The sequence below is a fragment of the Malaclemys terrapin genome, chromosome 6, assembly GCF_027887155.1.
Source record: "Malaclemys terrapin pileata isolate rMalTer1 chromosome 6, rMalTer1.hap1, whole genome shotgun sequence".
NCBI classification, from domain to species: Eukaryota; Metazoa; Chordata; order Testudines; family Emydidae; genus Malaclemys; species Malaclemys terrapin.
In genome coordinates this window covers 90,536,877-90,554,594 of record NC_071510.1, presented here as the reverse complement: position 1 = coordinate 90,554,594, position 17,718 = coordinate 90,536,877, and the positions used below count along the sequence as shown (strand labels likewise).

Sequence of the window (17,718 nt, the reverse complement as noted above, 5' to 3'; positions counted from 1 at the left end):
GCCTGAAATAAGAGATAAGCAAAGCCTATAAGTGACAGGCTAAGTTAAATGAATGCTATCAAGGAACTAAATATATGAAACTGAAAACACAAAAATTGCAGCTTCACTCTTTACCTTCTACACAAATGAATTTGTTTCTCCATTCAATGCCATCAGGTCTTGGAATGGCTCTGGCTTCACGAATTGAAATCATTTGGTGGCTCCAGCTAGAGGAAAGGAAAACAATTTGCAGACACTTTTAACACAGATTGCTTTTTGAACCATCAGTATATGGTTACATATAAAATAGGTAAAGTGTTCATACAGAGTTATGACTTAGGAATTTCAAAGGATAGTAGTTTGAAGCAGCAATTTTTTTTAGCGTTTTTAGGCAGGGCTGCTCTAGCCATAGACAAACTAGGCCATTGCCTGGGGCAGCCAGGCCAAACTTGAGTAGCACTGCAACTCTGTACACCAGGTTGCAATGCCACTCACTCAGATTTGGCTGGCTGCAGCCCGCTCTCTTGATGGAGAGGCAGCCAGATCACATCTGAGTGAACAGTGGTGTGACCTAGTGCTTAGCTCCCACTCCACTGAACCATCAGAAGGCTCACCACCCTCAGCCCAGAAAGTCGACTGCAGGGTGCCCCTCCCCTACTTGAGAACCTCTGTTGTAGGGGGTAGGAGTGGAGTGGCACACTAAACTTTTGCCTAGGGTGGCAGACTGTCTTGAGCAGCCTGTTTCTAGGCAGAAAATATTGCAGATTAGTCTTCATGGCAATTAACCAGTTTGGAGAATGAGAACCATGAGGGGGAGACAAGAGGTAAAATTTTCATATACACACATTAAAATAAATTATGAAAACATTTCAGCAATACAGAACACCACAGACCGCAATGGACATTATAACTTGGTGGTGAATTTTTTTTTTTTTTTTTAAGAAAGTAATCCCTTTACAGTTCAACATGCTGTTTTAATTTAAAAATACAATTAGAACTTGACACACTTAAAATTCTAATTAAAACAAGCCAAGCTGACCAGTGTAGGTTGAGAAGTAGGGGGAAGGGCAAGGTAATAAATCAGGTCCAGCTGTGGCTACATAGTCGGTGCCATTAAAAATGTCCAACATTTAATCATAATATACAGTACAGTAGTTTACTCTCAGATTGATGAAATTCACACCTGTGCAGAGAGCCTGCACAAAGCCTACAGGCAAGGTAAGGATATTAGAGAACCTTTACACTTTTTCTCTCTGAACCTTTTGATTGTTTAAAATTGTACATCCATGAAGCCATGACAACTTAAATCAACTGAGAATCTTCTCCCATAGCTTTACATATTTAAAGTATTTTTTACAAACTAGTTCTTATTCAAGACTTCAGACTAGACACCTGAAAAGTTTCAGCTTATGAAGTTCAGCCATTTGAGTTAAGTGCACATACACCTTTACAGCAGAAAATATATTTTCACTCTTCCATAACTCAAAAAAAATATATATGTTTAACAGTTTGTTGAAATTTCCCATGGGGTTACAGGACAAATTGCTTAATGTACAATTTAGCTGAAATATTTCAAACAATTTATCCACACATTTTAATGTATTTAAATCTCTCTTGACTGGACTGTTCCTATGCAATAACAAAAGTATAAATGGTAAATATGTCTAGCATTCAAGGCCAGCAAAAACTTTAGCTCTTATCCACACCACCACTCTAGTATGTCCTTGCATCTCCCACTAATTTTCACAAATTAGGGAACATTTATCGGTATAATACGAAGTATTGTAACTAAATACTGTAATGCCCACGTCAAATGAACAATGTAGATTTACTAATTCATTAATCATGTAGGTAGGTTCAGAAAGGGCTTCAGGCATAGAGTGCTACTTGAAAGGATGCATAGTGACCACAGTATCATTAGCAAGGTTCCACTGCAGTTCTAGAAAATATGGGTCATGGAGGAAAGAGTAATATTAGACACCATCATTTAGCTCTCACCCCAGCATGTCTATAAGCTTATCTTAAACAAGCTAAAGGGAAGAGTTATGTAACAGAATATCTAAACTGAGCAGATCACAGCAGGCAGTAAAGCCACTTTGGTGCACAATGAACATGATAAACATTCCCCCCCACCCCACCTTACAAATTATTGAGGTTCTACCTGGCTTCAAGATAAGCAGTTGCAGCTACAGAAAAAAAATGTATATTTTATTGCAGAAAAATCTAAATATTATAAGCTGTTCTATACTAAAAGTGTTTGGGAACAACAAAGTAGCATTTCTAGTTGTTTAAATCATATTTTGCACTTCACCGAATCATGACAGTAACTACCTTTACTTGATATCCTCACTTACCATTCATTAACATTGTATTCCTACTAAAATTAGAGTCTGAATTAGAATTGAACTATTCACAGCAAGTGATTTATTTACTGACGTTAGACTTTTTGGTTTGTAAAGAATGTTTACAAGTTTTCTTGCTATTTGTAGTTGCTCAAAGAACATTTTATGCAAATATATTTCAACCTATGAGTTTAAAATACGCTCTTTGTTCAACTATTTCATCAACTATTTCTGGTGTCACTGATCATATGATGTTTTACTCTCTGAGCAGCAGACAAACATTTCAAGGAAAAAACCTCAAAGATTTCCAGACAGCCAGGCAAACGCTTCTGGTATAATCTTTTGTACCAACGCATTACGCATTCTTGTGGGCAAAAAAAAAAAAAAAGTTACTTACACAAATGTTCAAAGAAAATGAACAAATACATTGTGAATACATTCAAAAGCAATTAACTGTTAATCTAAATCAATGTTCATGATTGCATTATCTTCCCAGTTGTATTCTGAATTGATGAACATAGCTGTGAAGTACTCAACTTGTTATATACTTTGCTCTTCCTCACATTCCAAAAATGGAGAGAAACCACATGACCAATCCATACTTATTTTGTCATCTCTAACCGAATACAGCTTATTCATAGGTTGACCTTAAACCCATAGCCCAACATCAATTATGTAACTCAAAAACACTTGCTATAAAAATCAGCACCCCTAACACCTCCAAGGACATTTTAGAATCTATTTTTCCTCAGTAGGGAATATATAGTTTCAAGTAATATGCCTTCATTATATAGTTTTTGATTTAAAATTCTAATTCAGAAGAATGAATTCTGAAAGTAAAACATTTTCACTTTTCAATAAATAGGTAAGATTTAAAAATAAGACCATCTTTCATCATGCCTTTATTTAGTCTCCAATTCTACAGCAAAATCCACTGGATATAAGCAAGGCATTTATCAAATCAGTCCTTGCTTTGTTAAAGAGTGTTTGCCAAGTAAAAACCTGCTGCCTTCACTCAGAGCTGCTGTGTGAAATCAGACACGAGGCTCATAAGAGGGTCTGGTAAACAGAGAGGAGTTTCAGTAGATTATTTTCTTTTGAATACACTTCCAGACTACTTTGCACTGTGCATTAGACTTTGATATACTGAAAGTGCAGCTTTGATAATTTGGAATAAAAAATTATGTTCTTTGAAGAGATCCCATTTACTTATTAAAAGTTTACACACTCAAAAAAACATTTAAAAGCACATCTTCAGCAAGTTGAATTATGTACAAAACATTATGAGAGTGAAATTTAATCAATCGCAAACCTGTGTATGAGAATCAAATTGTGTATTGTTTGCCAATATCGCTTCATAACAAGTTTGAGATTTTCCATGTATGGTGCTTCTGGGACAATCTCCAAGTCACAATTCCACATCTTATCTTCCCCTTGATTATTTTATTTATAATTTGTATTACAGTGGTGCCTAGAGGCCCCAACTGAGACTGGGGTCTCATTGTGCTAGGCACTGTACAAACACATTTTAATTGACAGCCTCTGCTTGAAAGAGTTAACAGTGTAAATAGACAAGACAGACAAATAGTGACAGGGGAAAGAGGCATAACAAGGTGAAGTGACTTGCCCAGGATCACACAGCAGGACAATGGTGTAGGTGCGAATAGAACCCAGCTTTGAGTTCCAGCCCAGTGCCCTACCTATTGGACCACACTACCTTTGTCATAAGAATTACTTAATTCTACCTGATATGATGTATATTAATTTAATTTTAAAATCTACTGTCTTCATTTAGAAATGATCTCTCAAACTGATCACCAAATAATATTACATTCTTCTCCCCCCACCAAAACCCCTGTGACAGCTGACCAATTAAGCACTCAAGCCAGGTAACAACAGCATTGAGGACACAGATGAAACTTTAATTATGTCCCATTGTGAATATCCATTATGATACAGTCTTCAATTATATGGTCATACTACTTCTAAATTGTACATTTTCCTCTATAACACCTATATTGTGTGTTGCATCTTGTAGTATTATGTATTACTCTGTATAGGCCAGAAGCTATGAAAGCTACTTATATGATTTCTACATACAAATCATAATTATTCTTTAATCTGTACTATGTTGTATAATAGGTCAATAGTGAAAATTCACTGGAATACATAGGCTGCCTCAGTGTGAACTAAGTGCATAGTTAACTACCTCATTCTCTGAAACGCAACTAAGTTGGGAATGGACGACAGGGGATGGATCACTTAATGATTACCTATTCCGTTCATCCCCTCTGAGGCATTGACCACTGTTGGAAGACAGGACACTGGGCTAGATGGATCTTTGGTCTGATCCAGTATGGCCATTCTTAAGGAAGGCTCTTCTGCTTGTTGAAAAGTAGTATCGTATAGTGCATGCTGCTGATTAAATTATTCAATTATATAGAGAACTGAAAGATCATTAGAGGTATTGGAGCTTTACAGTAATGAAAACAGCGTTAAGTATGTAAGTATGAAAAAATATAACAGGAATCTATATGCTGCAAAAGAGTTTGATATACTGTAGAACATTTGTCTTTTTTTATATGAATGCTCAACCATACAATATTCAAGTTCTCTTAACGTGAAAATTTTTTTTAATAAAAACTCCCAGGTTTCATTATTTTCTTTTAAAGGAAAATATTCCAGAATGGTATCATAATGTGCTCTATTTTGGAAAACTGAACACTGAAATAATTCATGCTCTTCTTGAAATCTTGTACTCTCAGTTTCCATGACTGTCCTCTCCTCGTTCTTCTCCTATCTCTAATTGCTCATTCAGTGTGTCCTTCGGAAGATTCTTAATGTGGGGTTCTACAGGGCTCTGTTGTTGGTCCCCTTCTCTTCTACCGCTATACCTTAACTCTGGGTAATCTCATTCGCAAACACAAATTCACCTACCATCTCTATACTAAAACTCACCGATCTACCTCTCTACTCCAGACCTCTCCTTCTATCCAAATTAAAATCTTGGCCTGTCTCTCTGACATCTCTTAATGGATGTCTGCCATCACCTCAAACTCAACATGACTAAAACATAACTCTTAATCTCTACTACCTCCTCTCTCAATCACTATGGACCACACCACCATCCTGCCTGTCACTCAGGCCAGTAACCTGGTCATAGTCTTCAACTCAGGCCTCTCTCTCTAGGTTCTCACATCCATGTCTAAATCTTGTGGATTCTTTCTGCATCACACCTTCCCTATCTATCCACATAGCTAAAACCTCATCTACGCTCTTCTCTCACGTCTCCGCTACTACAACATCCTTCTCTCTGGCCTTGACAAATGAAATCTTGCGCTATTCATATCCATTCCAAATGCTGCTGTAAAAATCATCTTTCTAGTTCATCATTATGGCTGTCACCCCGTTCTTTGAATCTCGCCACTGGCTCCCCCTTCTTTATTGCACCAAACATAAGCTATGTTTTCATTTTCAAAGCCCTTCATGGCCTCTCTCTACCCTACCCATTATCTTACAATTTACTGTTATGATGTCAACTCCTTTCTCCAACTGACCCATGATACCAGTCTCCAATCAGCCAGTTATTACATTTTCAAACAAGTATCTTCGTATTTTCTCCCATGCTGCCCCTCATGCTTGGGAGCAGCTCATTGTGAATATCCACAAAGCTACCTCATTATCCTCCTTCAAATCCCTCCTTAAAACTCTGTTTGTGATGCTTACAAAAAAACTTGTCAAAGGTTAGGTGGCTGGTATGCTGAGAACACTGCCTATCATACTGACCAGGACTGTCTCATTGTTTTCTTGTACACCCCATCTCTTGTCTCACACCTAGATTTTAAGCTCTGTGGGTTAGGGACAACCTTTTTGTACTGTGTTTGTCCACCTAGCACAAAGAGGTTCTGGCCCATAACCAGGGCTTCTATGCACTACAGTAATATACATTTTTAATTAAAAAAATACCTTTAGTAACTGTTGTTCTTCAAGATGTGTTGCTCATGTCGATTCCAACTAGGTGTGTGTATGCCGCGTGCACAGTAGCCGGAAGGTTTTTCCCCCTAGTGGTATCCATTGGATCAGTTCAGGTGCCCCCTGGAGTTGCGCCTCCATGGTGCCATATATAGGGTCCTGACAACCTGCTGCCACTTCAGTTCCTTCTTTCCAGCACTGCTCCAACAGAGGGATAGACAGGTGGGTCTTGGAATGGACATGAGCAACACATCTTGAAGAACAACAGTTACGAAAGGTAGGTAACCGTTTTTTCTTCTTTGAGTGCTTGCTCGTGTTGATTCCAATTAGGAGACTCAAGCAGGAACTTGGAGGCGGGGCTGGAGCTCATGGGTTCGCTGACTGAAGCGCCGCTCTAGCCTGCTGGGTAATGGCACAGTGAGAGGCAAAAGTGTGGATTGAGGACCAGGTCACAGCCGTGTAAATTTCCTCAGTTGGAACCCAGGCCAGGAACGCCGTTGAAGATGCCTGCACCCTCATGGAGTGTGCTGTCATGGTGGGGGCAAGCACTTTAGCCAGATCGTAGCATGGGCAGATACAGGATGTGATCCACAATTAAATTCTTTGGGAAAAGACTGGGAGTCCCTTCATTCTGTTTGCTACTGTGACGAATAGTTGAGTAGTTTCGTCTGTTTGATATAAAAGGCCAATATCCAAAGAGTGAAGGTTTTGCTCTTGGCATGTGGCTTAGGGTAAAAAACTGGAAGAAAAATGTCCTGATTAACATGAAACGGGAGACGACCTTGGGAGGAAGGCTGGGTGCGGTCTAAGCTGAACTATACCTGTCCTTATAGAAGACTGTGTAAGGAGGTTCGGATGTTAGGGCATTAAGCTCTGACACCCTCCTGGCACAGGTTATTGCCACCAGAAATGTCACCTTCCATGAGACAGAGAGCAAAGAGCATGTCGCTAGTGGTTCAAAGTGGGGCCCCATTAGTCTGGAAAGAACAAGGTTAAGGTCCCAATCCAAGATCGGTTGTTGTACTTGAGGGTATAATCTGTCAAGTCCTTTAAGAAAACATCCAACTATCGGGTTGGCGAAGACCGATCGGCCAGCCACGCCTGGGTGAAAGGCAGAAATGGCAGCCGAGTGGACTTCTATTGATGGCACAGAGAGCCCTTGTTGCACCAAACATAAGCTATGTTGCTTCAAGTGCCAAAGGTACCCAAGATAAAAGGCATTGATGAGTGCGTAGGAGATGTATGTTTCTGCGATGACCAAACTGGGTAGGTAGGTGGCACCAGTAGACTGTTTCCTACTACCAAGGAGAACTTCCCTAACTGGATCAGACCAAGCAAGCTCCATCAGATTTAGCCATGGAGCTTCCAAGCCATGAGGTGGAGAGATTCGAGGTTGGGATGCTGAAGACGGCAGTGATCCCAAGTTATCAGGTCCAAGAGCAGCGGCAGAGTGATCGGAGTGGAATGAGTGGAAACACAAAGAAGGTGGCCCTTTTTGCCGTCAGGGGCAGGGAGGCGAGGGTCTGCCATAAGTTGCAGGGCAACTCAGAGAGTCACCAGGGGGTCAGGATGTCTATCATGGGGTCCAAGGACTCAGATCTCCTCAACCTGGATCCCCAGGTACCAGGCCATCCTCTTCAGGAGCTGTTGGTGGACTCTATTGTCCTTGAGTACAGGAGCCGTGGAGGTTCCAGCCACTGCTTCATCTGGTGATGACGAAGACGAGGCTCTAATCAGGACCAGCTCTTGCTCCTGGCCTTCGGCACTGAGAGGATCGTGCGGGGCTGGATCTTCTGGTGCAGTGACTATTGCGGCATGGGGCAGCTGGTCTCTCCCTGTCCAATCTGGAGCATCTGAACTCCAATCTGTGCTGGCTCCACCTGGACCCAAAGGACTCTGGCTCAGAGTCTGATTGGGAGGACTCACTCTGAGAGGACCACGGAAGAGCAGTATCGGGAAACTGGGGACCGGTGTGACTTCCCTGCTGGTCTACAGCTGGCTTGCCTCAGGACGGCACCAAAGGTCTCGGGGGTGTCACTGCCTTTGCACTTAGTGCCTGGTCTCGCCTGGATGGGGAAGGCAGTGCCATGAAGGCAATGAGCTCTCTCACCGCCTCGCAGATCTCTGACGTGGAAGGCAGCTCCAAAGCCTCTCCGCGACTCTCCCAAAGAGGGGAGTCCTGCAGAGCCAGACTCAACTGACCCCTTGTTGAGGCAAGAGTTAACTGTGGTGGGCTAGGTGGTGCTGCGCTTGCGAGGCCCAATGCAGGCCTCACTCTGCTTGAGTTTTTCCGTCCCGGTCTCAGTGTGGGTGAGTGCCCTGTCCAGCACCTTCTTCTTGCAGTGCACCGGGGACTAGGAGCGGTGCTGTGCACTACTACGTGCAGAGCCCCTCTGCAGGGAGCCCTGCCAGTGCTGAGCGTCTCTACCAGAGTCCTTTCTCAGCGCTGAAGTCTCCCGTTTCGACGCTGGGGCACTGTGCACCGATGTAGAGATGCTAGCATTGGTTCGGCCAAACTTTGCTCCGAGTGGGGATGGAGAGCAGTCTCCATCAGAAGGATTTTTAATCATTGGTCTCTTTGCAGATCTTGCAAACAGTCCTTCTGATGTAATTCCCACAGACTCTTCAAGCAGAAAGTGTGAGGGTCGTCCCTGGGCATAGGCTTGCTACAAGCTGCACCGGGTTTAAACCCTGGGGACTGAGGCATGCCCCGGTGCCGGGGCGGGGGGAAGAAGGGTAGGAAAAATGGGGAGTAACCCCCAGAATAATTCCTTACTGGAATTCTAACTATACTATACAATGACTAAACTAACTACAACTAACTAACTGATTTAACTATTTACAGAGAACAGTCTGAAGACCACTAGAGAGAAGGCTTGCCGAAGCAAGAGAAATGAGTGTGCTAGCTAACCATCACAGGCGGCAAGAAGGAACTGAAGTGACGGTGGGTTGGCAGGACCCTACATACGGTGCCATAGAGGCTCGACTCCAGGGGGCGCCTGAACCAACCCAACAGATACCACTAGGAGAAAAACCTTCCAGCTACTATGCACACGGCGCACACATACCTAATTGGAATAGACATGAGCAAGCACTCGAAGAAGAACTGCAGATCATGTAAAATGTACTCTGATCTGCACTAAACAGCAGTTGATTTTCAGGTGAAATTTCAAGGTGTTTGTTTTGACCTAAACTGTTTGGGTCAAACAGGGGATTGTTAGGTAAAGCATCTCTCAGTTAATATAAGGTGACACTATGAAACAAGGGAAGAAGCCACTGAAGTAACCAGGACCCAACCTACTTCAGGTCAAAATCAATACCTTAAGTTGCATCCAGAAACTCTGAATCTCTTTGGAGAGGGAAGTATCAATCTAAAATAGCACACTAACAAATAGCTGGCTTTAGGACAATAGAGCTATTTGATTTTTGACAGACTATTTTGCAGATTAAACTGAGGTAGTTTATTAAACAATAGTAGGCACATCTCACTGCCAAGCTTACACAGACACATTCAATTGTCGTCATGTATCCCTTCCCATTTCTTTCTCTCCTTGCTCTTCATCACCCCCATCCTGCCTCCAAACCATTCCTCTCTCTCTGCTGATCAGTCTTAAAATGTTAGCATGCTACATCCAAGCATGCAGCATTTTCACCTACTGCAAAATGCTAAACACAGGTAGAAGTTTATCACTTACTCAAATTCTGTGGCATAATATTTGAAGAAGCCCACTAATAAGTCTCCAAGAGTTGATCCATTTTTGGAGAGGTAAGGAGGAACGGTGCGTGGAGCTTGATGTACAAGGTGCAGCTGCATAGTAGGATTAAAAGATTCCTGTCAAAATAAAAGAATAGAGAATATAGCCTTTCGTCAAGTACATGCTGCATGACTGCACTTAATCTAGGTGCTTTCAAGATCACACACACACACACACACACGAAAGTTGCCCATCATTTATTTAGCAAGTGCTGTAAGTGTACATGGCCCAGTTTCTATTTACTAGAGAAGTGCCCTATTGTTCCTCCTACTCCTCTGTTGCATACAAGTAACTCCACTGACCTCAAGGAGAATTAATCATCCCCTGCATGGGGACAGTCAGTATATGTTATTGCCTGTGCTCCCTTTCCCTTCATGAAGCTGCCTAAGAACTGTCACATCAGAAAAATCTCAAAATTGAATTTTTATTTGCATACCCACTATGACAGACAAGGTCTGAAAGGGAGGGGAAACTTATTTCATATTGCATAGTTAGTTTTAAACCAATATGTCAAACCCCTCACTCCTATGTGACCTTGAATCTTCCCATACAATGATTTCAAAGACTGTGGTAGCATTTCCTCTAATCAAGTTAAGTGAAATCATTAAAAATCATTTAACAACCAAGATATACCTGACTATATAGTCCATAGCACTTTTGTTTTTCCACCAGAAATATTGGAGGCTGACCACATGAAGAGTTGCCTTTACCAATTCAGAAAGTTCTCCACCCAAGACTAAATAACTTAAAAAAAAATTAAACAAAAGAGAAAATTTAAATAACAATTTAACTTTCCTAAACATAAGCTGGGCATGTTAAAATAGCAGCAAACAACTGCCAGTCTTGCCATTTTGCATACAGGTCCTGTATTATTAATTATTATGTTTGAGAAACTTGTACAGCACCATATCTTGCAAGTTCACCTCAGAATATGGAGGCACGGCAAAAGGAATCGTAAGAAAGGGGATGTAACTCATCCTTGTGTTCCTAGCTAATGCAATAGGTTTGAAAACCCTGTAATATGAGGGCACATATGAAAAGATTCTAGTTCTTGAATTGCAACTTTAATACTAATTGTATTACTTTTTAAAAAGGAAATGTATAGAAATTAACAGACTTCTGAAAGCAATCTTGCAGCTGGCAAGAGAAGAAATTAGCAAAAACTGAAGTAACCTCTTCAGGGTCACTTATTTATTATTCTGTTTGTTATTCGTTTCAATGTGCTTACTAAGCTCTCAGAAAATAAAACTGAAATTTACAGCAAGCTTCTCAAGTTTAGCAGTACTCCAAAAAGGTTTTTGAGCACTATCTCCATGTTCAAAATAGACAACCATCTGTAAAATGGTCAGGTATGCTCAAGTGGTTAGATCAGCAGGATAGGGTTTGGGACTACTGGATTCTGTTTCCATTGTTGCCAGCCTTGCTGTGTGACCTTGGATAATTAACCCTCTCTGATAAAGATCACTCTACCAGTTACCAAAAATATTGTTCCTCTTCTACCTCACATAATTATGTCATGTATATTCATTTATATTATAATGTCCAGAGGTCCCCATCTAATACCTTACAAACTAAAAGACACAGGATATACTAAGGTCAGGGATGTGGATATCACATACAAGTAAAGTCACATTCTCTATCAATAGGCACTCAGTAAACATCTAAAGATCCTGCAGTGTACCATACTGTTTTAACATCAGTTCCACCAGAAATGTAATGCCTGAGTGGAAGCTATCCCTATAGTTTGCTGTGGGTGTGAACAGAAGAGCCATAACATATAGTAACAAGGACCCTAAGATATTTCCCCCTCCTCACACACACAAGTTGACAACTGGGGCTGCTGTCCTCTAAAAATACAGAAAGGTGAACATAATGAAGTTGCTATTGCAGACATTTACTGTTTCTACATTTACATGCTCTTACTAGACACTTCTGAAATGGAATCTGGGATTTATCATGGGGTGTTTTGTATTCGAACAAAACACCAAGATCTTCCCAACTTCAAGAAAAATCCACCAGTCTGCACTGAGGCGGTCATACTGAACTGGTAAGGAATTAGGCTAAGGGAGTACTGCCCCATTTATTTTACAGATTAATAAATGAGCTATTTTCATTAGTACAATTACTAGCTCACACTTAGCTCAGCACCTGGACCATGAAAAACATACAGGAATTAATCTAAATTAACCAAACTTGGCCAATATTTAAAGAACGTGATGATGACAGTCCCTAGTTTTTATTTATGGAACTAAAACAAAGAAAATCCAGATTGCCATGAAAAGTAATCTACTGCCAACAAACAGTTATAGTAACACCATCAGTCAACACATCAGGCATCACCAGGGTAAATATTTTAGCCAAGAAGAAAGCACAAACATACACAGGAAAAAAAAATAAAGGATGGGTGAAAAAATATCAGATACCATTATCACTAGAATTTTTTTTTAAGTTGGCAACCAAAGCTTAAGACGACAAGTATTTAGGAAACCTAAGTTCATAGACAAGTTACTCATAATATAGACATCCTAAATGTTATAATAATCATATAACTGATGGAATTTTCGGGTATATCTATTGTGCCTGCTTCTTCACTAAATTTACTGCTTACCAGCAATCACACAGGCACCAGCATAGCAAATATGAAAAAGACTTCTCCTGTGACAAGCTGGAAATGCACCACATTCAAAAGATCCAAAAAGGCCAGCCGCTATTCTCGGCCGATAAGAACAATTCTTAAACTTTCTGAAACAGAAAGAAGCCCTGTTTTCTAATTTCTGCTTGTCACAGTGAATGATTTTTTTAAAATAATTTTTTGAAAACTGAAATCAGGTTTTTAAAATATATACTATTTTTAAAATAAGCCGGTTTGAAATTTAATTTGAATTCATGACAACCTATTACCTTTTTATCGTAATCTAGTATCATCTAAATAAAAAGAGATGTTGAACTAATGAATCCTAATATATTTTAACTAATAAGTTAAGGGGGCTTTTCTAAAAAAAAAAAAACAGCAGCAAGAGGAAAACATTTAACTAAATTTGGAGGTCAAGCTTTATAAATACGGCACAATGTATCATATATTGTATTACCTATTTTCAGGTTTAATGACGTGAATACTGCTATTTATTTTTTTCACCAAATGCCAGTACTTTGTTGCGCCTTAGTTGTTGAATAAATGTATGTTAAACTAGCTATATAATTGCTTAAATAAATGTGTATAGTTATAGTGTGTGCTCCTGTTTTAGCAAGAAGTACTACCAAAACTAGTCTAAAAGCTGCATTTAGCTGTACAGTAAATAAATCAAGTCACTATGTTTTAATGGTTACACCAATGAGAATCAAGTATCAGGGGGTAGCCGTGTTAGTCTGTATCTACAAAAACAACAAGGAGTCTGGTGGCACCTTAAAGACTAACAGATTTATTTGGGCATAAGCTTTCGTGAGTAAAAACCTCACTTCTTCGGATGCAACCAATGAGAATGAAATTTTCATTTGGAAAATAACTAAAATGTACAAATGGTTAACATGATTTTCCACTTGCTGATTTAGTGATTTAAATCAAAGAAATTTATCATCAATCCACCCTCATTCCTGCAAAAAACCAAACTGCATATCACGTATTTGATATTACTGCCAGGAAAATGTTTAAGAACTTTGAGGATACTCCCACACCTCCATAAGGTTTCCCAGGAACTTCAAGGGCTGCTGATCACCAGTTGACAAAGTTAATCAGGCAAAATACCACTCTTTAAATAGATAACTGGTGTGAGCTTGCAAATTCTTTAGGGCTGAAATTCATTATTCCAGCTTTATGCATTGATTGAAGAACTAACCAGTGTCCAAGGACGGTAGCTCCCACAACTAAAACAAGCTGTTTCACTGACAGAGTAATGGAGATTAAGGACTACTTCAAAGCTTTTATATAATGTATAAGATAGCACACACTAGCTTTAGCTTTTGCAGGTCATGAATTCATATAATGAAAAGTAACATGCATGTGCAAGAATTCCTTCCTCCCACTTCTCCCTTTGAAATTAAATAATTTTTCTTCTGACAGGTTTTAACAAAAAACATTCCTTATGTGAATACTAGGCAGCTAAAAAGACAGTTACTTTTTTCCGTAACTGGTGTTCTTCGAGATGTGTTGCTCATGTCCATTCAACTTAGGTGTGTGTGCTCACCACATGCACCGGTTCCAGAAGTTTTTTCCTCCGCAGTATCTGTAGGGGACCGGATCTGGCGCCCCTTGGAGTGGTGCACGTATGCAGCGGCATATAGGGCACTGCCCGCCCCCCTCCACCCTCAGTTCCTTCTTGCCAAAAACTCCGACAGTGGGGAAGGAGGGCGGGTTGAGGAATGGACATGAGCAACACATCTCAAATAACAGTTGCAGAAAAAGGTAACCGTCTTTTCTTCGAGTGATTGCTCACGTCCATTCAACTTAGGTGACTCCCAGCAGTACCCCTGGAGGCAGGTAAGGAGTTCACGGACTTGTAGATTGCAATACAGCTCTGCCAAACCCAGCATCGTCCCTGGCCTGCTGTGTGATGGCATCGTAGGCCATGAACTACGCCATAGCTTTACAGTTGTCCTGGATCGGAATGTGTGCCAGGAAGGACGCCAAGGATGCCTGCGCTCCAGTTGAGTGGGCTCTGACGATCAGTGACAGAGGGACTCATGCTAACTCGTAGCGGGTCCGAATGCAAGAGGTAATCCAATTAGAAATCCTTTGCATGGACACGGGGAGGCCCTTCATCCTATCAGCTGTACAGATGAAAAGCTGAGTCGACTTACGGAAAGGTTTTGTCCAATCTAGGTAGAAAGCTAGTGCCCTTCCTATGTCCAAAGCGTGAAGGCGCCTCTTTTCACTAGTCTCATGGGGCTTAGGGCTTATGACCGGAAGAAAGATGTCCTGGCTCATGTGGAAAGTGGACACCACCTTGGGAAGGAAAGCTGGGTGGGGCCGGAGCTGGACCTTGTCCTTACAGAAGGCCTCATATGGCAGTGCTGAGGTCAGGGGCTTGCAGCTCGGAGACTTGCCGATGTCACCGCCACCAGGAAAGCTACCTTTCATGATAGATGAGATAGGGAGCATGAGGCCAAAGGCTCAAAGGATGGACCATGAGCCTGGGCAGAACCAAGTTGAGATCTCACTGAGGGACCAGGGACCAGACTTGAGGAACGAGCCTCTCGAGGTTTCTAAGGAACCTGACCATCATGTCATAGGAGAATGCAGTCTGCGGCGGAAATGGCCGCCAGGTGCACCCTGATGGAGGAGTGCGCCAGGTCCTGGTTCCTTAAATGAAACAGGTAGTCTAAGATCGACTGCACCAAAGAATGAGAAGGGGAGATGTCCCGTTCAGCCACCCAGTGGGAGAACCTCATCCACTTTGCCAGGTAGGTCTGCCTAGTCAAGGGCTTTCTACTCTCGAGAAGGACCTTCTGGACCCCATCCGAACAGGCCCGTTCATCCAGGTTCAGCCTTGCAACATCCATGCTGTGAGGTGGAGGGACGCGAGGTTCGGGTGCAAAAGTTGGCCGTGATCCTGTGACAGCAGGTCCAGTCAGTTCGGCAGGGGCCAGGGAGGGATCTAGGACAAGGGCAGAGAGGCTCGAGGTGGGGCTCGCTGGTAACCAGGCGCAGACCTCTGGAGGCACGCACCCCTCAGCAGGCGTTTCAGAGTCGGCACCTGGTATCTCCACGGCACCAGTACTGCTCCAGGGACAGGTCAAGGGACCAATAGTACCATTCTCCAGACCATCGCCAATCCCTCAGGGCAGCATCACTGCGTGGCTACATCTTCATGATGCCAAGCCCACTCTAGTTCCCGATCCTGCTCCACATCCTGGTACCATGCGTTAAGCGTGAGGCATAGATCGCCGACCCGGTGCCGTCGCAGATCTGCTGATCGCCGCTGGTCACCGAGGCCCCGATCTAGACACTCATCGAGGTCAGCCAGATCCAACTCTGGGAGGGGCAACCGGTACCGATTGGGACAAAGCCACCAATCGGCCCCCATCTTGGTCATCGGGGAGCGACCACTCGGGCTCTGGCTCAGGTTCGGAGCAAGGTTCCCTAGCAGTGGGACAGGCTCCAGCCAGGCCCATAGCATAGGGACACTTCTATGAAAGAATCATTACAAGCACCTTCTTGAAGATTTAGCCTAAATTATATCTTAAAGGATTTATGGCTCAAAAGGCTAAATAGTCTTTAAACTCTGAGATATGCTGTAGATGAGATAATATGGATATAGTCTATTATGTAGCCTTGAAAAGACTGATTTAGACTCAGGGCTGATCTACACTAGAAAATCAGGTTGGTTTAATTAAGTCGGTCAGAGGTGTGAAAAATCCACACCCCAGAGCAGCATTGCTAAACTGACTAAAGTCCTAATGTAGACAGCGCTAGGTCGACGGAAGAATTCTTCCGTCGGCCTAGCTACCACCTCTCGGGTAAGTGGATTACCAATACCAACTGCAGAATCCCTCCCATCAGCGTAGGTAGCATCTACACTGAAGCACTGCAGTGGTGCAGTTATGCCGCTGTAATATTTTAAGTATAGACAAGCTCTGAAGGATCCTGAAATTTTGCATCCAAATTGTCATCTTCTGGGTTTATTCTTTGCATTCTAGGCGGAAAATGTTCCTCTAGCTTGCATAAGCAGTGAAACATTTGGTACTGACTGGATGAAACTGAATCATCTTGTTTTTTGGGGTCATGACTCCTTTCAATTTCCATTGTTTAGCTGGTGGTTCAATTTCAGTGAACAAAATATCTTTATAGTTTGCTAAAGTATTTTTAGAGAATGTAATCCTGTGACAGAGAGGTGCTGATTTATCAAGTGCTGAAGCTCAATGTTAAGTTTCCTAGGCACAGGAGTGTTACACAGCTAGAGTACGTTTTCCTAATGTTTAGCCACTGAATGTTAGGGAAACCAAACTCCTCCAGCTTATCATTTTAAAACACCTCTTCCCTTGCCCTCCTTTTGGAAACTTCCTTTATTTAGGGCTCAACCGGAAGCTCAAAAGTTATAGTTAGTGATGCTGCTGTGCAATAAAGAATTCCAACAGACTGAAACTTAAGTAGGATCTCCCTATCTTTAGTGAGTTTCTCACTGCAGGCAACAAAAAAGTGGAATGTGCCCACATAAAGCAGAGTGGTGCTTATCTATTTCTTCCACGGGCTTGGTGCAGAGTACCAGTTAGTGCATAGATGAAGCTGTAGGGAGTTAGTTACTCTTTTTTACTAGGATATTGATTGGCTGTTACACATTATGATTTGGAAGTTATATACATGATCTAATATTGTAATAGACTAAATAGATAAGAGACTAATCAAGAAATTTAAACAGGTAATATGCTTGAAAAAGTATTTTGTACACAGAGCTATTAACAAGAGTGCCAATATAAACAATCAATTCTACAAACCAACAATATAGCAACCAAGTGAGTTTTGTATCACATTTGTAGAATATTAGCAAAACCATATATTATATGGTACCATTACAGTAAGATAGTACAATGCTTACTATTACCGAATAGAATAACCAATGCAATTTTCTGTAATTATGGTGGCACTGGTATTGACCTATACTTAAGGTTGCATTATGACATCTGCAGTAGTAGGGGGATTATATCCCTTTATGTTTGAAAATAGTTTGTATCAACAA

General features: G+C 41.6%; 1 protein-coding gene across 1 annotated transcript in view; it reads right to left on the bottom strand.

Annotated features, from left to right (window-relative positions):
* The window catches only part of TENT2 (terminal nucleotidyltransferase 2), a 72,786-nt gene that overhangs the window by 8,003 nt on the left and 47,065 nt on the right, over nucleotides 1–17,718 (bottom strand). Inside the window, exons 12-13 of the mRNA XM_054032576.1 lie at nucleotides 9,989–10,125; nucleotides 115–206 (exon numbers count right to left, since the gene is read on the bottom strand). Coding sequence (XP_053888551.1) covers nucleotides 115–206; nucleotides 9,989–10,125 — 229 coding nt within the window. The remainder of the gene's footprint in view (nucleotides 1–114; nucleotides 207–9,988; nucleotides 10,126–17,718) is intronic.